Below are 25193 nucleotides of genomic sequence, written 5' to 3'. Positions count from 1 at the left end.
GTGGTATGGGAGGGTGCATGGGAATGAGTAGCCTGTCCTTTATGGTTTATGAGTATTTGTAATGCTAGATTTTTCTATTTCCTGTGGCAGTTGAGAGTCACTGGGCTCACTATCATTCTTTCTCTTATAAAGCTAGTGCCTGTTCTGAAAATTTCTGGAGTCAGACTTCCCACTTATTAGAACTGAATCTGAACTTTTATTCAAGAGAAGAAGCTGAAAATGGGATTGTTGTGTGACCTTTTCCTTTTAATTAAACATCCAGATTGTTGTCCAAGTCTTAGCCCTTTTTACAGGCCTTATTATCTCTCATCGGAGGGTTATGTGGATACTTTATAGGAAAATCTCACTTCACTAACTCCTTTTTCTCACCTGGATGAAATTATTAGCTTCTTAGTTTGGTGGGTGTTGTTGGCAATCTGAGCCTACTTCTGTAACTATCAAAATTCCTTAATAGTCTTCAAAAGTTTGCCCATGACACTCCTCCTGTGTTTATAACAGTACTACGGCTTTATGGCCTTATTTCTATTTTTATATTTATTCTGTAACTTCAGTGAAATTTGGGAAGGGTAGAAAGATAATTCACGTGTTCAACTACCCTTTGTGAACCAGATACATTATCCTTAGATTTATAACAAACTGATTTGTGTTTTCCTGGATTAGAAAAATTAATCAGGATCTTCAGCTTCTCCCTTGAACCATATATGACAATTCAATTTTTGTTTTCATTTCTCTTATTTACTTTTCCCAGGGTTCCCATCTCTTTACCTCCAAATCTCTTGGATTTGGTTATAAACTTTAAAAATTATGGTTCTTTTGGTTACCTATTCTTGCTTAATAACTGTATTAAATTTCAAAATTTCATTATCAATAATTATTTATATTTCATTATAACTTTTTTCTCTTCTTTTTACATTATTATGTGCATTACATGTCCTCCTAGTTCTTGGTTTTTTTTTTTTTTTTTTTCCCTTCCCATTTTCTGGAGTAATTTTGGAGAGAGTCCTTTGTCATCTGCTTCTCAAAATTTTCAATTAATGAGAGAAGTTATTATTATCATGTCCAGATTCTAAATGAGGAATCAGAGGCTTAAAGAGTTCAAGTTGCCTTTTTAAAGATCAAGCAAAAATTCAGTGGCAAAGCTTGGATTCAAATTCAGTGGCAAAGCTTGGATTCAAATTCAGGTCTGCAGACTCTCTGTTCACTGTCTTTTGTTTTTCTGTTGTTGTTATTGTTTTCATATAGCAAGTGTCCATTCAACACTATGCTCCTTACTTCACCAACTTTTGTAGGAGTAGTTTGAAGGACCATTTCTACATATAATCCTGCTTTTAATACTTGTTGATGATGCTTGTACAATCATGTTCAGTTTGATTTGTGAACATTAAGAGTATTCTTTGGCAAAATACCACATTGAGGTAGACTGTGGTTGCAACAATTAGGAAATAGTTATTTTCCCAATATGTGTACTAATGCATGAATACCTTGAATTGAATGTAGAACAAAAAGAAAAGCATGATGGATTCTATAACACAAGTATTTTAATGAGAAGGTGGCATATCACTAAGAGATTCAAATTTTTCTGAGTTAAGAATGCCAATAGTAATTTACAATGTGTGCCTTCAAGACATATAGAAAAATATTATAGGAGATGCTAAAATGGCAGTTCATAAACAATAAAGATTCTTTATATGACTAAAATAAAAGCAAAGCAATAGTCCTTATGAATATAGAAGCAAAAATACTCAATAAAATACTAGCAAAACTGAATCCAACATATACACCGTGACTAAATGGAATTTGTACCAGTAATGCAAGGTTGGCTCAACATGAAAATCAATGTACTACACTATACTGACAAAATTACAAAAGTATAAAATCCACATGATTGTTCCAATAGATACAGAAAAAGCATTTGATAAAACTCAAAATCCTTTCAAAATGAAAACAATCAGCAAACTAGAAACAGAAAAGAAGTTATTCTTTTATGAAATGAAAGCATCTATGAAAACCCACAGCTAACATCAGACTAAAATAGTGAAAGGTTGAAAGCTTTCTTTCTAAGATCAAGAACAAGACAAGGAAGTATGCCCTCACTACTTTTATTCAGCAGTGTACGGGAAATTCTAGTCACAATGATTGGGGGTGGGGGGTGGACTTCGAGAAAAGAAAAAAAAAATAATTCATTTCATGTAATTTCCTGTTGTACATACCTTTTCAGCTAGCAACCCATTGGCCAGAACTTAATTATGTAACCACATATAACTTTGAGAAGATTAGGAAATGTAGTCTCTATTCTTGAAAAACACGTCTAGTGGGGCACCTGAGCGCTCAGTCAGTTAAGCATCAGACTCTTAATTTGGGGTCAGGTCATGATCTCAGTGTCCTGAGCTTGAGCCCTGTGCTGGGCTCTGGGCTCCTCCCCACTGGTCTCTCTCTCTCTCTCTCTCTCAGGTAAATAAATAAGTAAAATCTTTAAAAAAAAAAAAAAAAGGGGGCGCCTGGGTGGCTCAGTGGGTTAAGCCTCTGCCTTCAGCTCAGGTCATGATCTCAGGGTCCTGGGATCAAGCCCCGCATCAGGCTCTCTTCTCAGCAGAGAGCCTGCTTCCTCCTCTCTCTCCGCCTCTCTGCCTACTTGTGATCTCTCTCTCTCTGTTAATAAATAAAATATTAAAAAAAAAAAAAGAAAGAAAAGGAAAAAGGAAAAACTTATGTCTAGTTAAAATTTGGGACTTTTATTTTTCTAGGCAAGGATAATAGGTATTGGGAAACATCTAGCAGTTTCTTCCACATTAAATACAAATCAAAAAGCAATTCACAATTTGAATTTCTTTTCTTTTTCTCTGTTTCTTTCCTTCCTTCTTTTTTTCCTTATTGTCTTTTTTTTTTTCTTTTAACACATGTATTGCAAAGGTTAAAAAGATTGCTAATTTAAATGCAACATGGTCCTCTGGATTGGATCTTGGAGCAAAAGAGGACATTAGTGAGAAAACTAGCAATATCCAAATAAAGTTTGTGGTTTAATAATACTGTACTAACGATCATTTCTTAGAATTGTAAATGTAACGTGGTTATGCAAGATGTTGACATTAGTGGAAGCACAGTGAGGAGTATATACAAGCTCAGTATTATTGTTCATTTTTTCATAAATCCAAAACTACTTAAAAGTTAAAAAAATGATTATGAATACTCAATGACCAGGGGTTTGGAAAGAATCCTCATGTACTCTTGGTGATAATATATATTAGTACAGCCTATTTTCAGAGAGTAATTAGACAATGTTTGTTGAATATAAATATGTTTACATTTTTTTCAAGATTTTATTCATTTATTTGACAGACAGAGATCACAAGTAGGCAGGAGGCAGACAGAGAGAGAGGAGGAAGCAGGATCCCTGCTGAGCAGAGAGCCCGATGCTGGGCTCGATCCCAGGACCCTGAGACCATGACCTGAGCCAAAGGCAGAGGCTTTAACCCACTGAGCCCAGGCGCCCCTGTTTACATTTTTTTATTCAGAAAGTTTATTTCTAGCAGTGGCCCGTGACAGCAAGATGGTGGTACAAATTTCCAAGAAGAGAAGTTTGTTTCCAATGGCATCTTTAAAGCTGAACTGAATGAATTTCTCACTTACGAAGTGAGTAATGGCTGAAGATGGCTACTCTGGGGTTGAGGTCTGAATTACACCAACTAGGAGAGAAATCGATGTCTTGGCCATCAGGACACAGAATGTTCTCGGTGAGAAGGGCGAGCAGATCTGGGAATTACCACTGGGTTCAGAAGAGGCTTGATTTGCGGGGTACAGGGTAGAACTTTAAATTGAAAAGGCGACCACAAGAGGTTTGTGTGCTATTACTAGGGCAGAGTCTCTCTGATACAAACTCCTAAGAGGACTTGCTGTGCAGAGGGCCTGTTATAATGTGCGGCAGTTCATCATGAAGTGTGGGGCCAAAAGCTGTGAGATCTTGGTGTCTGAGAAAGTGCAAGGACAGAGGGCTAAATTTATGATGTTTGTAGATAGCCTGATGATTCACAGTGGGAACCCTAACTACTGTGTTGACACTGTTGTGTACCATGTGCTCCTCAGATGGGATGTGCTAGGCATCAAAGTGAAGATCATGCTTCCCAGGGACCCAAGTAGTAAGATTGGCTCTAAGAAGCCCATGCTTGATCATGTGAGGGTTGTGGAACCCAAAGATGAGATATTGCCTATCACCCCCATCTTGGAACAGAAGGATGGGAATCTAGAGAGTCCTGCTATGCTGTGCTGCTCCCAGTACCCACAGGATAACAGGGTGTCCTTGGCAGCTGGATATGGAGTCAGGATTTTGCTCTGTAAAGACCTTTAATAAAATCTCTGGGGAAAAAAAAGATAATCTATTTCTAGGAATTTTTCTTATAGAAACTTAAATGCTAGCTTTTGGAGTGTCTTTTTCCTTTTAGATAATTCAGCATAATTCCTCCCAATGAATCTAGGAGGAGAGTGGAATGTTTGGTTCTCTAACCTCAGATGTAAAACAATCCTTAGTACGGTTAATGTTTGAAAAAGAATGGAAATTAAGTTCCCAAAGTGGAGCTGGCCAAATAATTAATTTTCTAGACTTTTAACTGGAGGAATAACAAGTCTGAAGGCCAGTGGGGAGTATTAAGGATTAGATGCCACCTCTGGATCTTGAGAAAATGAGGTGTGGGAGGCTGAGTGACCTCCAATTGAGAGGGCTGCAGGGTAACTTTCCATTTTAGACAAGGACACAGAAAGGAAGAGGGTTTACTAAGTAAGTTTTAAATTTCAGGAATGTAGGGGCGCCTGGGTGGCTCAGTGGGTTATGCCGCTGCCTTTGGCTCAGATCATGATCTCAGGGTCCTGGGATCGAGTCCCGCATCGGGCTCTCTGCTCGGCAGGGAGCCTGCTTCCCTCTCTCTCTCTCTCTCTCTCTGCCTGCCTATCCATCTACTTGTGATTTCTCTCTGTCAAATAAATAAATAAAATATTTAAAAAAAATAAATTTCAGGAATGTAAGTTTCTATAGCACTGTGGAGAGGTTTGAGGGGCACATAGCAGTGGATGAGGGACTAGAGATTCTTAGAGATTGGAAGAGTTTACATTTTTGGCAGGGATAAGGAAACAGAAAGGTGAGGTTGCGATATAATTTATACAACTACTGTTATGGTCGAATGTCCTGGGACATTAGAAGTAGTCCAGCTTTTGGGGAATCTAACTAGGTAACCCTAGCCCTGAGCATTTGGACATGACCCTTTCTTGGTCTGGAACACTTCTGTCTCCTTTTCTCCTTTCTCCTTTTTTCAGGTAAGTTCAGACTATGTCTGGTTCTATCACTTTCTCCAGGAAGCCTTCCCTGAATGCATTCTCTCTTCTTAGCATGTGTGTTCTTAACTCTGGTAGCCTGTCTCACAATATACAGCAATTGTCTGACCCATTTCTATCCTTACCTGTACCTTAAGTTCTGGAATGGAAAAGACAACTATCTTACAGTCCTTCCACCCTCTGTATAATTATTCCATAAATTATACTACTTTGTGTAAATATTTGCTATTTTTTGTCAAATTTAATATTATAAAATTCAATTCCAGTTCACAAAATAATTCAACATGTTTCTTTAAAGAGTAAGCTCCACTATTGCGTAAACTTCATCCAAATCCTTTCTCTATCTATATGTAAACTTTTGTCAAGTATTAATGCTAGTCAGATTCTAACATTTTAATATTGTTTAAAAAGTATTTATGCTGTATATAAATATATGTGGCGTTTGAAACTGTTGAAGGGCTGCCATATCCAGTTGTATATATTGACCCGAATTTTTACGGATTTAAAAATTCACCTTAAAAAATAAATTCCCTTTTGAATGCCTCAGTTGTCATAAGGTCTGTTTGCCATTTTTCTGGATTAAAAGATTCCAAAGTTCTAATATTTTTCATTTATAAAGGTCATTGACAATAGATCACTTAATCTGCCAACTTTTGAAGGGAAAGTAAAGTCCCATCATGAAAAAAAAAAATTCCCTAAGTGAATGTAAGGCATTATTTCACATCTACGTGCACACACATCCTGACGTAACACACGATATACTTGTGAAATGGATTATTTTCCCCTAAATGTATTCTCAGTAAAATTAAATACTTTTTTAAATGTGAAAATGACTGTCCGCAATACACTCGTTGTAATAACAGTTAATTAATATAACTAAATTAATGGTTTTCCCCCTCTCGTCGCAGTTTTATTTTCAAAGTAGCGAAGTCTAATGCGATTCTCACCTTTCCCTCTTTCAGGAAATAAAATATTCGACGTTCCAAAATATTTAAAGGGTTGCAATTTATAGAGGCAGCAGGTAGAATGTTGCTGTTGGTATTACTAATGTTTGTGCTAGTAACTTAAGCTAGAAACGGCTCTTTCTGTAAAATGTACTCTAAGCAACTCCTTAAGAAACCAACACCAGTAACAAACATTGGCCTCCCACAGATTTGGGCGGGGGGGGGGGGGCGGGGGTGGAGCCTCAGTGATTTGTGGGAAGAGCCGCTCCGGGTCCGGGAGGGCCCTCTGCTCCCGCTCGTCACTACTCGGCTCCGCTCGGCTCCCAATCGGTTCTCACTCGGATCTGTTCGGCTCCTCCAACAGGAGAGACGGAGAGCCGCTGCAAGTCCGGCGCACGCGCTCAAGCCTCTTGCTGCTCTTAGGGCCGCGCTTTGCCTTGGGTTTTCACTTCCTTCTCTTCCGAGCTGTATCCGGGTCGTTGCTTTCTCTATTGTCTCAGGCAATCGACCTCGGACTGTGCAAATTCATTTCTGGGTCTTTTGTTTCTTCTGGTGCAGGCTAATAAAGTTTTTCTTTCTTTTATTTTTTTCTAACAGTTTTAACGGAGGAAATTAACTCCCCCAGAGCTGCCGGGGCCTAAGGGAGCCTCCGGCAGGGGAGCGCCGTGGGAAGGGGCGCGAGCAGCCGGGGCCGGTTCGGCGAGGACTAGGGGGCGGGGTGGGGGGCGGGAGGGGCTGCTCTTGAGGCGCCCGGGGCCGGTCGGCGGCGCTGCCGCCGATTTTAAGTAGCATCTTTCGGATTTGTTCCCGCGGTATCAGTCCAGACCTCAGCGCTGCCTAGGCTCTCGCAGCCTCTCCCTAGGTCTCCTCCAAACGACCACCTCACGGATTCCTTAGTAAGTGTGTCAGAGGCCTCTGCCGGGAGAAAGGTGCATTTCAGCCCTTCTAGAAGTCAGGGCCGGAGGGCGCAGGGTGGGGGCGGCAGGTTTCCGCTGGAAGCTGGACCTTTCGTGGGCGCTTCCCTTCCACATCTGCGGGAATGAACAAGGCTTTTTTTACTACCTGGGCTTCGCGTTTTCTTTCTGCTGACTGTCTCCGTGTCTAAGTGAGGGATTTTGAGCGAGTCGCTGAAAAATAAGAGGATGTTGTTACGGGGGTCAGCTTTGATTTTGGCTGGCCGGGGTTCCCCTTGGCTTCTCCCCAGCCTGGAGCCTGTGCTGCTGGCCCGCCCTCCCCAGACCGCGTGCCCACCCCAAGCAAGCTTCCTACACTTTTTTTGCTGAGAACTGAAGTAGACAAAGATTCCCTGCTCGAGGTCATCTGTATCTTCCCTTAGCATCACCGCTGTCTACTGTGCTTGGCGTGATTATTAATGACGATGTAATGTTTTTCTCTTAACAGTGGATCGCAGCTCCAAGAGGAGGCAGGTGAAGCCTTTGGCAGCTTCTCTGCTAGAAGCTCTCGATTATGATAGTTCAGATGACAGTGATTTTAAAGTTGGAGATGCCTCAGGTAAATGTTTCATTTTCTTCCCTTTTCCCAGCTTTCTGAAAGTTGGGCTTATTTTCAGACCCTCTTAAAAAATCGGTTTTGATTAAAATGCCAATTTAAAGTTAAAGCACATAAACTTCATTTATTTTCTCACATTTCCCTAAGATCCTTTCACTAGATCCCTATCATTGCTTCTGTTTATATTGATACTCAGATACTAACAGATAGAAAAGAACTTATAGATAGCGGAATTTTCTCTGTTCTTTACTCAAAAATAATTTATGCTTATTTTATGGATAGAGGAAAAAATATATAAGTTTCCGGAAGTCAGATAATATCCTGAGAGTAATGTGAGCCATGAACAGCCCATAAGCAGGGTTCTCTATTCAGATCACTTGGCACCCTATGAGGGGAGTTTTGCTTTTTGTCTATTCGCTCCCTTATCAGAATAAAGTTGACCAGAGTAAAAAGTTGTGCTTTGTGGTAGGTGTTGGACCTTGTGGATTGGGCTCTTCAAAAATCTCCTAAGTACAAAGATATGTGCTTACTCATTATGTTTTGTGATTTTAAAAACAAACTTTTTAAAAAAGGACCTATGTTCACATTGTACGAGATTGGAAAACATAGAAAAATACGGTTTTCCATGGTATCTTCTGTTTATTGTACTTCACATGTATAGATATATGTGTAGAGTTTTAATCGTGAGAATCTGAGAAATGCATATAAATTGTTTAAATATTTTATGTGAGAAATACTAATACATACATGCACAATAAAAATTACTTATAATTTTGCCCCTTCTGATGGAAGTTTAAGTAAAGTAAGAAATTAAAGACTTTTCAGTTTCATCCCTTTAATAATTTTAAAGTATTCTCCCAGAGAGTTTTCTGTGCTTAGTCATCTCTCTCTCCTTTCCGTTGCTCGCTCTTTCTTTCTTTCTTTATTTCTTCCTTCCTTCCTTTCTTCTGCTGGGGATGGTAAGAGATGAAATTAGGTTGTGTTATGTTTCTATTATTACTCTAAATAGCACCAACAAGTAGAATTTGCATGTTGATTTACTGAGAACTTTTTATTATTGTAATCTCATTTAACTTTTATAATAGCTTAGTGAAGGAGATATTATTTTACAGATAACAGGGGACTTGAGTTTAAAGAACTTGCTTGAGGTCACTTAGGCCATAATGGATGTAATCCATGCCTTTGATGCCAAAATTTAAGTCTTTTTGCTCCTTAGATCCTAAAAATAATTAGATGTAATCTTAAACTGAAACTACTTGGATATTGTGGCTAATTGAGGTCACTCCCAACAATCAAAAGTTAAGTTTATCTTGATTAATTGGTTTTTAACCTTTGCTTCTTAGCCAATTTCTCTCCAGCTTAGTCAATTCACTGATGTTTGGTACTTCCAAAGAAGGAAAGAAAGGGAAGGGAGAGGAGCCAAAATTCTTTAAGTTCTCTTGTTGAGAATCTTGGTAGATGATATTTTTGGTTAGAATGTAGTTTCGGTAGAGCTTGTTAACTGTGACAATAGTTATTGGGTTTCAGAGGTTATGACTTACTTGAATACCATTATGAAAAAACTCCAAAGCTTAATCTTTAGGTATTCCATAATTGTTTCTGTGACAATAAATCCTGACTTTGTAGATTTTTTTCTTTTTGTTTATTGAATTAGAGTCATGCACAGGTATCCTGTTTCCTTACAAAGGTTAAAACAATCTAATGATACAAACTGTTTTTCAAGATAACTTTTGGTTTCAAGCTAAGTGAAGATTCCTGACCTTGTTAAATCTTAATCAGAGTTGATGGGAATTATCAATTATGTGTGAAAAGTGGGAGGATGAGTTTTGTTAGACTGATAATTTTTTAAAATATCTTTTTATAGTGCTAAAAAAGTACTTTCTATTCCCTCTTGTTATCATATCTAGTCTGCTCTATTTGTAATTTACTTCCTTGGTTACTGTGTAGTTCTCATTATGTTACTGCAAAGGAGATTATAGTAGTAAATTATTTTGTTTAAAATAGTTAATAGTAGAAATTGAATCCTATTTTCCATTCTAGGTTAAGGTGCATCGGTGACCCCCATAAACTAACATGGTGGCTTACTATAGATTACCAGTGTTTCTTGTTTGAATCCGTTCTTTAGCCTGAGGTAGTTGGACTCTTACAGGAAATAAAATATTAGACTTATCACTGGTTTTCAGTCATGTAAGAATTGTGGAATCCCAGCCCTTACATAGGAATAGATTAAACTGGAGGTGGAGAATTAGTAGCCAATCATCTATCTGTCCAAAGCTTCTTTCCAAAACAATGTGTAGAAGTGACTTGTTGAATGAACTACTGACTCCCTTAGAGCTTAATGTTAAAATGATTAGATTGATTGGCCTTAATTTTTGTTAACAGGATTCTGTGCATCAATTTCTTTTCCTTTTTGAAATCAGAAATTCTGACTATAAAATTTCCTATTTCTGTTCGGCATTAAGAATATAGACAATTCTGAAATATTATATTCAGCACCTTGCAGATAAACATAATATTATTCATGTGTTTCTCGGATAATAAAATAGGAAAATGTAAATATTGCTCAAAAAATGACCTGCCGATAAGATTGTCAAGTGATTGATTATTGATGGTTAATAAGTATAAGCCTCTGACTTTAGAAGAGTACAGACTGAAAATAGATCATCTCTCATTTCATCTTTAATGTGAAATTAGTTAGATTTTTCTTTTTTTTTAATTATTTATTTATTTGACGGACAGAGATCACAAGTAGGCAGAGAGGCAGGCAGAGGGAGGTGGAGAAGCAGGCTCCCCGCTGAGCAAAGAGCTTGATGTGGGGCTTGATCCCAGGACCCCAGGATCATGATCTGAGCTAAAGGCAGAGGCTTAACCCACTGACCCACCCAAGTGCCCCTCTTTTTTTTTTTTTTAAGATTTTTATTTATTCATTTGAGAGAGTGAGAACAAGTAGGGAGAGGGGCAGAGGGAGAAAGAGAAGCAAGCTCCTTGCTGAGCATGGAGCTGGTGGGGCTTAATCCCAGGATCATGGGATCATGATCTGAGCTGAGGACAGAGACTTAACCAACTAAGCTACCCAGGTGCCCCTCAATTTCTCAGTTCTGATTGAGGGCAGAGTATAATCATATTAGAATTATGGTGATAGTCACCAGAACAACCATATATGGAAATGTTGGACCATATGAAATTACAAATTTCAGATTATTGGCAGTTTCATCATTCAGGCTAGTTAAAGTGGTTATATTTGAGACTTGGTCCTGTAATTGGGGTTAAGATAAATTATCTAGTTATCTGATATATATAAGTGGAATACACACACACACACACACACACAGATATAAAAGGTAGATATATAAGTGGAATGTCTTTGAAGATGAGTGCATATATAACTTTTGTTAACTAAGACAAAATAGCAGTGTTGTGTCCCCTCTAACCTGCTTGCTGGAGTAAGGTGATTAACTTTAGATCTTGATCCGTAGTTAATTTAATTAGGCCAAATTGCCAGAAAATTAGCTGGAAGAGTCTGGCTGAGACTTTGCTTTGGTGGCATTTTGTACTTAACCTAATTTTGGCTAAGTGGATCAAGATAATGATCATTGATGATGTGTAGTTTTGTTTAGGAGCATTTTGCTGAATATTATGGTGAATTCACAAAGAAATGTGATAATATTAGAATAACTAAGTAAGTAAAATAACAGATAACACAAAGCATGATTGATTCCTTTTTGTCGTTCAAGTCAAGGAGATAGGACTACTGTAGACTAGATTTATCTAGAACAATTCACTGAGGAGATAAGAGTTGAACTAGGAACTGAGAGAGAGGCAGTATAGATGAGGGAAACTATTAAGTGTTAGAAGTGTGGAGGCTGGAAAATATCATTTATATTTGGGAATCAGGATTGAGTAAAAGAATAAGAGATGCACCTGGGCAAGTATAATAAGGTCAAATTAAGGCCTTTAATTGCTAGACCAGGGTTTCCCAATCTCGGCAGTGTTGGCATTTGTTGTTGTATAATTCTTTGTAAGAGGCTTTTCCTGTTTACTGTAGAATGTTTAGCAGCATCTGTTTTCTACTTACTAACTGCCAGTAGCATCGTCCCTTCCTGCCCCCACCCCCACCTTCATGGCAATCATTCATTGTCTAAACATTGCCAATGTTCTCTTTGAGACAGTATTCCAAATTGTTCTTACTTGAGAACCGCTAGTCCAGATTTATTCAGAAAATGATAAATGACACAGCTGGAACTAGAGATAATGAGTAGAGGATGAGTTGTGTTGATTGATTGGCTTTTTTATTTTTATTTTTTTTTTAAAGATTTTATTTATTTATTTGACAGAGAACACAAGTAGGCAGAGAGGCAGGCAGAGAGAGAGAGAGAGAGAGAAGCAGGCTCTGCACTGAGCAGAGAGCCCGATGCGGGGCTCGATCCCAGGACCCTGGGATCATGACCTGGGCCGAAGGCAGAGGCTTTAACCTGCTGAGCCATCCAGGCACCCCTGATTGGCTTTTTTAAAAAGAGAAAATACAGGATTAGTAAAAAATAGTCCCAAGGTGATAACTGAAAGACCAGTAGACTGGTAATCTGTCTATTACATATTCTGTATATTTATAAACACTAATTACTATTACAGTAGATTAGGGAACAAAATAGTTAATTAAGGTTGATGAACAAAGGTCATTCTTTATGTTGCAAAGCTAAAATAAAACTGAATTAAATAAAATTTTGTTTAATATTTATCATGGGGAGAACTTAAGCATTGAATATTGTAAAGGAATTCTTGAAGATTGTTCTTTTAATTCTGTATCTGTAAAAAATTTTTTAACTTCTATTAGTTGAAATAGCTATTACTTAGATTTTTATATATTATATATTTGAGAAAGGTACCTTTTATTTAACTATTTCAATTTTAAAGATTTTTTTTAAAGATTTTATTTATTTATTTGTCAGAGAGAGAGAGAGTGAGAGCGAGCACAGGCAGACAGAGTGGAAGGCAGAGGCAGAGGGAGAAGCAGGCTCCCTGGGGAGCAAGGAGCCGGATGTGGGACTCGATCCCAGGACGCTGGGATCATGACCTGAGCCGAAGGCAGCTGCTTAACCAACTGAGCCACCCAGGCGTCCCTTAAAGATTTTTTTTTTTAAGGAACAATTTTTATTGTAGAGTTAGAATTACTTTTTTTTTTTTTTTTTAAGATTTTATTTATTTATTTGACAGAGAGAAAGACAGCGAGAGAGCGAATAGAAGCAGGGGAAATGGGGGATGGAGAAGCAGGCTTCCCACCAAGCAGGGAGCCTGATGTGGGGCTTCATTCCAGGATGCTGGGATCATGAACTGAGCCAAAGGCAGATGCCCAATGACTGAGCCACCCAGGTGGCCTTACTTTTTTTTTTTTTTTTTTAAGATTTTATTTATTAGAGAGAGATTGAGAGCTTGCAAACACAAGCAGGGGGAAGGGGAAGAAGGGAGAGGGAGAAGCAGACTCCTTGGTGAGCAGGGAGCCTGATGCTGGACTCAGTCTCAGGACGCCGAGATCATGAGCTGAGCCAAAGGTAGTTGCTTAACCAGCTGAGCCACCCAGTCATCCCAGAATTATTTCTCTTCTAATGCTAAGAAGCAACTGACTTATTTGAAGTATCTGACTTATTTCTCTAGTCTATTAACTTGAAAAAAAAAAAAAGATATAAGAGTGATGGATTTGGAACTTGACACAGAGTCATTGTTTGAATTTGTAATAATAAGACATTTTTATTTGCAGCCTATAAGAATAGAATTATAGACAGCCAAAGACTTGATTTTTTTCATCGTCGTTTTTGTCAAGCTATGCTTGTAACTAAATATTGTTTATCTCCATCCCTCAAGTGCATATGTATCAAAAAGAAGTGATGACTAATCAGATGAAGAAGTTATTTTTCAGAAATCAAAGCCATAAAATTTGATATATTCCTGATGCCTGCAGTTGGAGTATGGATAATATATTATATTTGGAGAATGAAGGGTTTGGTAAGCTATTAGGATTTGGATTTGTGGGAAGATTTCAGATTTATCTAATAATATGTTAATAGATGTAAAACATTTAAATCTTTTTTCTTTTCAAATTTATTTCTATTGAGGTGATTACAAAACAAAAACAATCAAGGAGTACCAATTTTGCCATACTTTTTTTTTTTTTTTTTTTTTAAAGATTTGTTTATTTTCTTTTGAGGGAGTGTGAGAACACTTGCGTGTGAGTCAGGGGCGGGGGAAAGTGAGAGAGAATCTTGAGCAGGTTCCCCACTGAGTGCAGAGCCCCACATGGGTCTTAACCCCATGACCCATGATATCAGGACCTGAGCCTAAACCACCAGTCAGTTGCTTAACTGACTGAGCCACCCAGTCGCCCCCACCCCCATGCATTTAGAAATGATTGGCATTGGCAACAACCACCAAGACAAAAATCATAAAAATTCTTAACATTTTGCAAACTTTACCAAGTAATAACAAAGTTGGATTTGTCTCAGTTTTGATTAGGTACCTACATTTGTGCCCCAGTTAATCTAACTTTTATATCTACTAAGTTTTTATTAGTAATTTTTAGGTACTTTTAATTTTTTTAAGATTTTATTTATTTTAATTTATTATTTATTTTAATTTTTAAAAAGATTTTATTTATTTATTTGAGAGAGAGAGAAGGAGAGAGCATGAACAGAGTGAGAGGCAGAAGGAGAAACAGACTCCCTGCTGAGGGGAGAGCCTGATGTGGGGCTCTATCCCAGGACCCAGGGATCATGACCTGGACTGAAGGCAGATACTTAACCAACTGAGCCACCCAGGCGCCCTTTTTTAGGTACTTTAAGGAGTATCTCTCTTAATTATGGCCATCTCTCTTAATTATGGCATCATTTGCAAGATGTTCCAGTTTTCTTTAGTCACTATGCACAGAGACTCTTTTTGCCTTAGAAGTATTTGGCCAACTCTGCTTATTATTTATTAGATTCTTATCTAAAAAAAAATCTAGAAATCATTATTATTTTTATTTTTTCCAGAAGTAGGTGTTTTTTTTTTTTTTTGGTAGGTTGGGTTTAATTATGAGTGGTATTAAAAAAATCATAATTTTCTTAATGATTTATATAACTGTTGGACTGAAAAGAAGTTACCTAGTTGTGGGTGATACTGGATTTACACTCTTTGAAAATCAGGAAGCTCAAATCTAAAGGTGTTTCCTAAATTTGATACAAACTTGTTTTTGGTAAAACCTAACTAGAAATGATAGTTTATTTGTAATGTTTCCTTATCACATTTGTAAATATTTATACTTTTCACTGCGGAAATGTATTTGATTATAGGATAGTGCCATAGACTCATTGGAGATTTTAGTGTAATACGTTGTATATACACCATGCTACCCTTCCAAAATCTGGGAAAAAAAAAAATCAAAATTCTGAAAGCTGTCTGATTCCATAAGTTCCAAATAAGGGATTGTTGACCTAAATGATATTGCTCCTGTGTCCTATGTAAGATTGTTTAGGATGAGTTTTTTTTCACAACAGTTATAATAAGCTGTGGGTCCCTGTGTGTTAATCTTGAGATTGACAAATATTTTGTAGGGCCAGTCAGTATCTATTGTACATTACTATATTTTTAATTGATTTAACTTGCAGGATTTTTTTTTAAGCCTTTTGTAAAGGATTTCTAGGATATTTTAGATACCTAATTACAATTTTCTTCACTTTTTTTTTTTTAACTTTCTTTACTTTTAATGTCCATTTAATTATAATAGCTAAGCCTGGTTGAGTTAACAGAACTTAAAATGGTGTGGAAGCATAGACTTTTTTTCACCATTTTATTATTATCCTTATCACCTTAAAGATTTTACTATAGTTGTTGGCCATGACCTGAAAATGACCACTTGTTTCTTACTTCTTTCAGCTTCCCTTCCTTTTTTTTTCTTCTCGTTATTTCAAATTTTACATTTTTATTTATTCAATTAGGTATAAAGAGGATCAGGAGGTTATTTATTGAGTAGTGTTAGGCCAAGATGGCCTGGGCTGCCCTAGGCAGGAATGGAAGAAACTTGCTAGAAAGCTTGTAGTCCTGAATGAACTCTTTAATAGTCTAAGCCAATCTTTTTAATGACTACCATGGTTGCTTCTTTCAAGATGGATTTGTTTTTTTAAAAAATTACTCATTTCTTTCATTCTAGGGGGCTTTTTGAAAGTTTAAGTGGCTCTTATTGGTATGAATAGTATACTAATCAGCAGGAAAATTGATAACTGCTGTTGGAACTTCCATTTACTATGCCATGCTATTGTCTCCTTTCACCTGTGTACTTGATACTCCTAAAATTGGTTAGTATGTTAGGGGTGTTGCCTGTCATAAATAGCTGTGTTCATTTTTGCTGGGTAAGGAATAAAATAAATGAGACCCAAGTTTTTTGGGCCAGGTTTTTCTTGTTCTCAATGTGACTCAACGCTTGTAAGTTCTTACAGTTTATGAGATGAAGATGGAAGAGAAGAAGAATTTGGTCTGTATTATATCATTAAGTTAAAATCAAGTGCCCAGTTTAAAAAGAAGCACCTTTACCTGTAGGAAAAAAAAATGCTTCTAGGGTACCACGTATAGCATGAGCTATATAACACAAAATAGTGTTGCTTTTTAAAAAACATTTAATTTAGAGTTACATATATTCATCTTCATTAGTGCTATATTGAATTAGAACCATTATACCAACTTCATTGATTTATTATTTAATCAGGTTGGGAATGTCTATCATTCTTTGACTTAAATTTGTTTATATTGTTTTGCAAGTTACTCACAAATTTTGGTGGTTTCATTTGTGTCAGCGTTGTGTGTGTGTGTGTGTATGTATATACATATGTGTGGTTTTTTTTTCTCATATTTTCAACAGATTCTGAAGGGAGTGGTAATGGAAGTGAAGATCCTTCAAAGGACAGTGGAGAAGGTTCCTGTAGTGATTCTGAAGAAAATATTTTAGAAGAAGAACTGAATGAAGATATTAAAGTAAAAGAGGAACAACTTAAAAATTCTGCAGAGGAAGAAATACTGTCATCAGAAAAACAGTTAATTAAAATGGAAAAGAAGGAGGAAGAAGAAAATGGAGAAAGACCTAGAAAGAAAAAGGAGAAAGAGAAGGAAAAGGAAAAAGAGAAGGAGAAAGAAAAGGAGAAAGAGAAGGAGAGAGAGGATAAAGAAAAAGCAACAGTATCTGATAATGTGGCTGCTTCTGCTGCTGCCACCGCACCAGCCACAAGTCCTGCTGTTAACACATCTCCTTCAGTCCCCACTTCAGCAACCACTACAGAGGAGCAAGTCAGTGAGCCAAAAAAGTGGAACCTTCGTCGAAATCGACCACTTTTGGATTTTGTTTCCATGGAAGAGCTGAATGATATGGATGACTATGACAGCGAAGATGACAATGATTGGCGACCTACTGTAGTAAAGAGAAAGGGGAGATCTGCATCTCAGAAAGAAGGAAGTGATGGAGACAATGAAGATGATGAAGATGAGGGAAGTGTGAGTGATGAGGATGAAAATGATGAAGGCAATGATGAAGATCATAGCAGCCCTGCCAGTGAAGGGGGTTGCAAGAAGAAGAAGAGTAAAGTTCTTAGCAGAAACAGTGCTGATGATGAGGAACTGACCAATGATAGCCTGACACTATCTCAAAGCAAGAGTAATGAGGTAGATCAACCCAATTTTTATGATCTCTGTCTGTCTGGGGAAAAGGGAATTCTTCTCTAAACCATTCTACTCGTTACATTAAGTAGCTTCCTTGAAATCCTATTGATAGACAGCTGTGGGAGTGAATGAGCGCCCTAACTGTAACATTTATTCTTTTGGTCAACCAGCCTTTATTGAGTATCTACTGTTTGTCACCGTCCTCAAGGAGCTCACAATCACCGGCCTCAAGGAGCTCACAGTCTTTATAGTTAGAGAAATATTTTTATATCCATAAACTAGGGATATGGTAGTTTTCCTTTCCCTTTCCTGTCCTCTCACTCCATTCTTCATAGGACTGCTGAATGGTGCTGACTGGAGTATGAAAACAAAGGTCACCTTTATTTCAACTTAGCTATGTCCTATCCACATGAAAATTTAGACTCCTAGAATATTTTAGAACAGGACAACAAACAGCTTAATGATTGCCTCAGACTTTTAGTGATTCAATTTAAGGTTAATTCCTTTACCAGTCATAGCACTCATCATCTGAATAGTTACCAAGTCTTTGCTTTAGATGTATGGGAGTAAATAAGAACTATATGTTTGCATACATTTAGTGAATAAGTTCTCTCTACAAAGAAATGAAAAAGAAAAAAACCAAACACTCGTATCATAAAACAAACATTTCTGTCTTAAAACTACAGTAATGATTCAGTTCTTCCACTTGAAGTTCTACTACCGAAAGTTAGGTTTATCCTTTGGGCCCAAGATGCAACATTCAAGATTCTTCAGTCAAACACATTTGTGTCTCTTTGTCTGTGTGTTTATGTGTATGTTTTTCTTCAAAAGCAAGATTGAGTTGTCATCTTACATGTAGATGTACCTGTTACATCAACATGTAGAACTATAATAATTAAGTTTGTCATTTCTGTTAGTGTATTTGTTGTCACAAAAATTCAGTTCTTTAGCAAGCACTTATTTTTTGTTTTCTCATATCATTGAAAAAGGTTAAACTAGTAGAAAGATTTTCCTTCTATTCTTTATTCTTTTACATTTTTTCTACTTTACAAGTTTTACCTAGCAGTGATTACCTATTTTAAGTAAGTTTTATTTAAAAACTGGGTGATTTTTTTCTTGCCAAAATAGTAAGAAACAGGCTACGAGGGGCGTATATGTCAGTAGTGATGAAACATGTTATATTTTAATTATAAACATTGGTTAACTTCTAGGTTATCCGCTTTCATATGAAGAATGTTGTCTGCTTCCAGTGCTATCTATCCTAATTCTTATCTTTAAGTGATGGGAAGTTGTCATTTGAAATATAATATAGTATTTATAATGCTGTAGCACAAACAGTTCCATATTCCCAGTGCCAATTTAGGGAACTAGAAATATGGAAAATTCAGTTGTTCGTGTTTGATGTAGGCTTGTATCCAGTTCATTTTATAGTATTTAATAGTCTATATCTACTGAATAAGTTTACCTTCAGTAGCATTACTTTTATTTTTATTAGCCTGACATTCACAAAAGTAGGCTGGCTAATGATAAAGATAGTTAGATTTTATGTGATGGTGTGGGGAATACCTGCAGATGTTTAGAAATTTGACAGGTAAAATGTATACCTTATCCATTTATTAATAATCTGTAATATGTAGTGTTGCTTAGGAGGTTGTAGACTGTCCTTTATGATGCATTAGAAGGCCACATGTGCTGTCTAGGTTTTTTTTTTTTTTTTTTTTCCTACCAGGAGAGACTTTAGTAAATAATGGGACTTCATATATTTAGATTAAGTCCTAAAGGAATGTGATTGCAGAGCATTTATTGGAAATGTGCCTTGATGAAGTTGTCAAGAACTTTATTCTTATAGTAGCTAAACTAATTTCTGTTGTGTTAATTTCTGTTAATTTTCCTTTTGTTTTACCCTATGCCGAAATACAGAAGAACTGATAGAAGTTAATTTGACTCAATAATAGTCTATTTGAAATCTTGGTAACTGTTTTTCCCCAACACTAGTAATTTTTTTTTTTTTTAATTTATTTGACAGAGGCAGAGAGGCAGGCAGAGAGAAGGGGAAGCAGGCTCCCTGCTGAGCAGAGAGCCCGAAGTGGGGCTTGATCCCAGGACCTTGGGATCATGACCTGAGCCTAAGGCAGAGGCTTTAACCCACTGAGCCACCCAGGCGCCCCAACACTAGTAATTTTTTTTTTAAAGATTTTATTTATTTATCAGAGAGAGAGAGGGGGAGAGAGCGAGCACAGGCAGACAGAATGGCAGGCAAAGGCAGAGGGAGAAGCAGGCTCCCTGCAGAGCAAGGAGCCCGATGTGGGACTCGATCCCAGGACACTGGGATCATGACCTGAGCTGAAGGCAGCTGCTTAACCAACTGAGCCACCCAGGGTCCCAACACTAGTAATTTTTGATGGTTCTTCTATTTATCACTCAAATCAGCTAACAAATTTTAATTAAAAATTAATCAAGATTATTATTTTTTCTTATATTTCTAAATTTCCTCTTTATATGCTCTTGATTTTGTAAAGACAACTTAAAGGTAATTCTTGTTCCTTATGGCCATTGTATCTTAATCTTTCTGGTTATTTTAGGTAATGATATTTTGGCATCAAAGTGTCAATTATCTGTTAGTTAATACAAATATATTTGATTACATTTGAAATTTTATTTTTCTCTACTTTATGTTTTCAAATACTGCTTTGTAGTAGAACTAGCTGAAAGTGTGGTTTTAGAAATACGTAATTGAATTGTATTTAGTTTATAAACAGCAGATTTTCTTGGCTGTTACGTCAGGTGCTCTTGTAGAGAAATGATGTTGGACAGAAACTTCAATAATTTTAGAGTTTTTTAGGGAATTTGATTTTTTTTTTTTGAGTTGGGGGCCTTTTATTGATTCTTAATGGACTTAACATGCCTATGCTATAGGCCTTGAAAATACTGTAGAGCAGTAGTTTTTAAACTTTTTTGTCTCGGGATACTTTACACTCAAAAATAAAAAATTACTGAGAACCCTAATTGTATATATGTAGGTATAGCTTTTGTTACTTTCAAATTAAAACTCAGGAATTTTAAAGATTAAAATATACAGAAGCACACAAGTGGTCAGATTGATGACCCTATTCCCTGTTGTCTAGTTCTGGAAGACTACATCATACACCTATGAGAGAGAGTGAAAAAGGCAAAAAACAACCTTACTATTATTATGAAAATAGCCTTAACTTGTCATTTCTGTTAGTGTATTTGTTGTCACAAAAATTCAGTTCCCCTATGAAGCAGAGTCCCACAGACCACACCTTGAGAACTTCTGTTCTATAATTGAACATTTGATAAACCTACATTTTCTACATATGGGGACTTCCCTTGGCCTATAGAATTATGACATTTTTTGAATTTAGTGAGGTCTGAACAATCACCTTGAAGTATGGTTACATGCCATTTTCAAACTTTTATCTTGATGCTTTTGAGATTAATTGATGTTATATTGTTTTTTGGTTTTCTGAAGTAAATCTTTTGGGGATGGGTGGTGTAGCATTTTCAGAGAATGGTTTGCATTTTCAGGACCTTGAAACTAGAGTTTTGATTGAGGATTAATATTTGACAGAAGAGTATATCAATAGAAATTTTCAGGTGGAAGTTTTTTGGTTTCTTTTCATAAAAGACTCCTTTGTGTTAAATGGATTATAAGATGTTAAATGGATGTGAAGAAATGGCAATTGTCATCCAATTTTTGGTAATTTAAATTTTTGCCAAAGTTTATAAATAGCTACTTCTGTTTGTGGTTTCTGACTTATTAAATATCACTTGCTTTTTACACATTTCAAAATAAAACAACCTTTTTTTTTTTTTTTAAGATTTTGTTTATTTACTAGAGAGAGACAGAATGAGCAGTGGGGAGGGGCAGAGGGAAAGAGAGAGAGAGAAAGAGAAGCAAACTCCCTGCTGAGCAGGAAGCCTGATTCAGGGCTAGATCCCAAGACTCTGGGATCATGACCTGAGACAAGGGCAGATGCTTAACTGACTAAGCTACCCAGGTACCCCAGAACTGCATTTTTTTTTTTTAAGATTTTATTTATTTATTGGAGAGAGAGAGAGAGAGAGCGCGCGTGCACAGGCAGCGGAGAGGAATAGAGGGAGGAGCAGATTTCTTGCCAAGCAGGGACCCCGATGTGGGACTTGGTCCCAGGATCCTGGCATCATTGACCTGAGCTGAAGGCAGATACTTAACCAACTGAGTCATCTAGGCACCCCAGAACTGCACTGTTGATTTTTTTTTTTTTAAGATTTTATTTATTTATTGGGGGAGAGAGAGAGAGAGAGAGTGCGCACAAGCAGCAGGGAGGGGTAGAGGGAGAAGCAGACTTCCTGCCAAGTAGGATCCCCATTGTGAGACTTGATCCCAGGATTCTGGCATCATTGACCTGAGCCGAAGGCAGATGCTTAACCAGCTTAAGCCACCCAGGTGCCCTTAAAACAATTGCTTTAATATATAAAAAGAGTTCAAAATACTGTGCAAAGATTACTTCCGATGCCTCTGCCTTCGGCTCGGGTCATGATCCCGGGGTCCTGGAATCGAGCCCCACGTCGGGCTCTCTGCTCAGTGGGGAGCCTGCTTCCCCCTCCCTCTCTCTCTCTGCCTACTTGTAATCTCTGTCAAATAAATAAATAAAAATCTTTAAAAAAAAAAAACAGGAAAAAACAAAAACAAAAAACTTAGAGGAAGACCTGTTGCTCAAACTCTTTGGTGTACTAATTTTTTCTCATATTCAGAGCAATAAGGATTCTTTTAATTTTTTTTTATTTTTTTTAAAAGATTTTATTTATTTATTTGACAGAGAGAGATGACAAGCAGGCAGAAAGAGAGGAGGAAGCAGGCTCCCTGCTGAGCAGAGAGCCCGATGCGGGGCTCGATCCCAGGACCCTGAGATCATGACCTGAGTCGAAGGCAGCGGCTCAACCCACTGAGCCACCCAGGCACCCCAATAAGGATTCTTTTAATTCTAATTTTACACGAAGTGTTCAGGAGTTCCCTTTAATTAAACATACATAAAACTTAGAATTTATCCTGTTTTAAATAGTATTTATAATCATCCTTGTAGAATACGTAAATAAATGTGCACTAAACCCATGGAGCGCATTAGACAATATTATCATTTTAGGTGTAAATTTTAAATCCCAAGGGAAAAAAAATGAGTAAGTTCATTGAAAGTCGTCATTGACTTAAAACTATAGTGCCCCATTTATTCCTCTAATTGCCATGGATTCCATTAAATTATGATATAATATCAAAGTCCTTTCATAAGTGATACTCTTGTGCCATCCAAAACCTACTTTCCCAATATCTATTTTTATGTGAAAACCAAATTTTCAAATAATATATATATATTTTTTTTGGTAAAAACTTTGGTACAAAGAAAATGTGTTACCAAGATTTTCCCACTAGAAGCATTATCTGTCAGTCATTTGGTAGGGCTCTAGTTCCCCCCAATTTCTCTCTCTCTGCATTACATTTCTGGTAAGAATCTCAAATGATGTGTCTCCCAGAAATACCAATTGATTTTGTTTTCTCTGCCTCTAAATGATAGTATGTGTAGAGTGAAATTGGTATAAATATACAATCTAGACATTTTTTTCTGAAGAAAATGGAAGAACAGGAAAATAATGGAATTACAGCTACCTATTAATGCTTGTTTTTCTGATCCATAGAAATTTACTTGTTCCCCACATGGATAAACCTTTTTTCAAATGCTCATTAGTTGTAATTCCACCAGAAAAGCATAGGTAGAACCCATTTTACACGAGTAGCCTGTCAGTCATCAATCTCAGGTTGTTGGCTAGATTATTTTCTAGTTTGTGATTTTTAACCTAGATATGGTATTTTGGGGAAAAAGTCTTTTTGGACTTGCCATGGGAAGATATTTAAAATAGCAGTACTAACTGAGGGTTACAACTTTTGGAGGGATTCCAAGGAAGATTCCTCAGTATAATAAATGGTCAGTTCATATTCCTCTTCTTGAACCACCTACAAGAATTAGGAAAGGGGAATGGAAATGAACATAATTATTGAGTACCTAGTATATCTCAGGAACATTTTTACCATACAATTATCTTAATCTTCACAACAATCTCAGCAGGTAGGTATTACTTTTGCCATCCCATTTTACAGATGAGAAAACTGTAGCTTCGAGGTTCAGGAGTTATTAAATGAGAACTGAGAATGAAACGCAGAACATTAGACTTTAAGTCAAATGCTCTTATATTTGAAGCATAGCCAGTAGGGTGAACATTTGGGTAGATTTTTGTTTTGTTCAATGTACCAAAGTACTATAAAACATGAGTTTTCTTCTTAGGAAGTTTTTACCTTTTTTGGTACTCATATCCAAAGCCCCAAACCACTATGGTTTCATAACAAAGAGGAGCAAAAAAACAAAAACAAAACAAAACAAACCCGAAATATACAATTTTAAAGTATTAGGATTCTCTAGAGCATGGATGCTGTCTCCTATTTGACTTTGCTTTTTTTTCTGATTTGCATTTTTTCTGTTTGTTTTATAGATCAGCTGCAAGTTTAGGTGTATAACACAGAATTGAAAAAAATGTTATTGATGGGATGTTCAGGGGTCATTCAAATGTCATTTATAGATTGCTATGAAATGATGACTTTAAATGTTACCTAGAGATACTAGTCTGTTTAAAAGAATACAAAAATATAAGAAAAAGTGGTTAGGTTCTTAAATGAAAATACAGACTCAAGTGCTATCTTGTATAGTGTCCAATCTGATAAGTATCATTGTTAACCATTTAAAGTTTAAATCTGTAATGCAGTTTAAATTAAACAAAGCAAACCTCTTTCCCTTCTTGAAATTTTATCTTTATATTATATTTTCGTTTCTCCTTTTATATTATTAGTCAGTATCTTATTATCAGTTTATACTAATTTTTTTTTAAGATTTTATTTATTCATGAGAGGGCGAGGCACAGGGAGAAAGAGGCTCTCCCTGGAATCATGGCCTGAGCTGAAGGCAGACGCTCAACCTACTGAGTCACCCAGGCACCCTATACTAGATATTTCTTTTTTCTTTTTTTTTTTTTTTTTAAGATTTGGAGCTAGAGCGAGCACAGGCAGACAGAGTGGCAGGCAGAGGCAGAGGGAGAAGCAGGATCCCTGCCAATCAAGGAGCCTGATGTGGGACTCGATCCCAGGATGCTGGGATCATGACCTGAGCTGAAGGCAGCTGCTTAACCAACTGAGCCACCCAGGCGTCCCTATACTAGTTATTTCTTGACACAAACTTAATAGAGTACATCATGCTTTATCAACTAGACAACCTGGATCCTTTTTTAGATGGCTTTCTGTGCCTGTATATACAGAAATGCCTATATAGGCTCTCTTGAATCGATCATCCAGTAGTTTGATGACTCTAAAACTTCTGAATTCCTCAGCAGTTAAAGAGTATAGAGTCTGTAATTATGCCAGTATGTAAATATACCATCCCATACATATTTGCTTATATGTTATCTTGGATTGATTTTCTCCTGTTTGATATGTGTGTGTCTTGTCTCCCTTAAGGCAGGATTATAAGCTTCCAAAGTGTAGGAACCATGTCTTACTTTAATCCAGAATGGTAAAGCAGATGAAGAGTTGTTAGTTGCAAGCTTGCTCTTTCATTTTTTAAAGAGGGGAATATGGGACTTGCAGGGAAAATAAAAAATTAAAGGGTGCTTAGAGGGCCATTTGATAAATAGACTTTTCAAATGTTT

General features: G+C 36.8%; 1 protein-coding gene and 1 pseudogene across 9 annotated transcripts in view; both read left to right on the top strand.

Moving 5' to 3' along the window:
- The first annotated feature begins 3547 nt into the window (after positions 1 to 3547).
- LOC309844993 (small ribosomal subunit protein uS3 pseudogene) lies at positions 3548 to 4342 on the top strand (annotated as a pseudogene). The gene has a single exon. The product of its transcript is annotated as a small ribosomal subunit protein uS3 pseudogene (transcript).
- Positions 4343 to 6512: 2170 nt separating this feature from the next.
- PHF14 (PHD finger protein 14) overlaps positions 6513 to 25193 on the top strand; it is a 205140-nt gene continuing 186459 nt past the window's right edge. For 3 of the 8 annotated variants that reach the window (XM_082693322.1, XM_082693325.1, XM_082693324.1), the window contains exons 1-3: positions 6648 to 7159; positions 7665 to 7775; positions 16654 to 17447. In XM_082693322.1, coding sequence (XP_082549448.1) covers position 7159; positions 7665 to 7775; positions 16654 to 17447 — 906 coding nt within the window. In that variant the 5' untranslated portion in view covers positions 6648 to 7158. Of the gene's footprint in view, positions 7160 to 7664; positions 7776 to 16653; positions 17448 to 25193 lie in introns of all 8 variants that reach the window. The other 5 variants (XM_082693323.1, XM_082693326.1, XR_014301284.1 and 2 more) reach the window with 5 other exon arrangements.

The sequence above is a fragment of the Mustela nivalis genome (assembly GCF_964662115.1).
Source record: "Mustela nivalis genome assembly, chromosome: 12".
NCBI lineage: Eukaryota > Metazoa > Chordata > Mammalia > Carnivora > Mustelidae > Mustela > Mustela nivalis.
The sequence above is the reverse complement of the archived record's forward strand: the minus strand, read 5'-3'. Positions and strand labels throughout refer to the sequence as shown.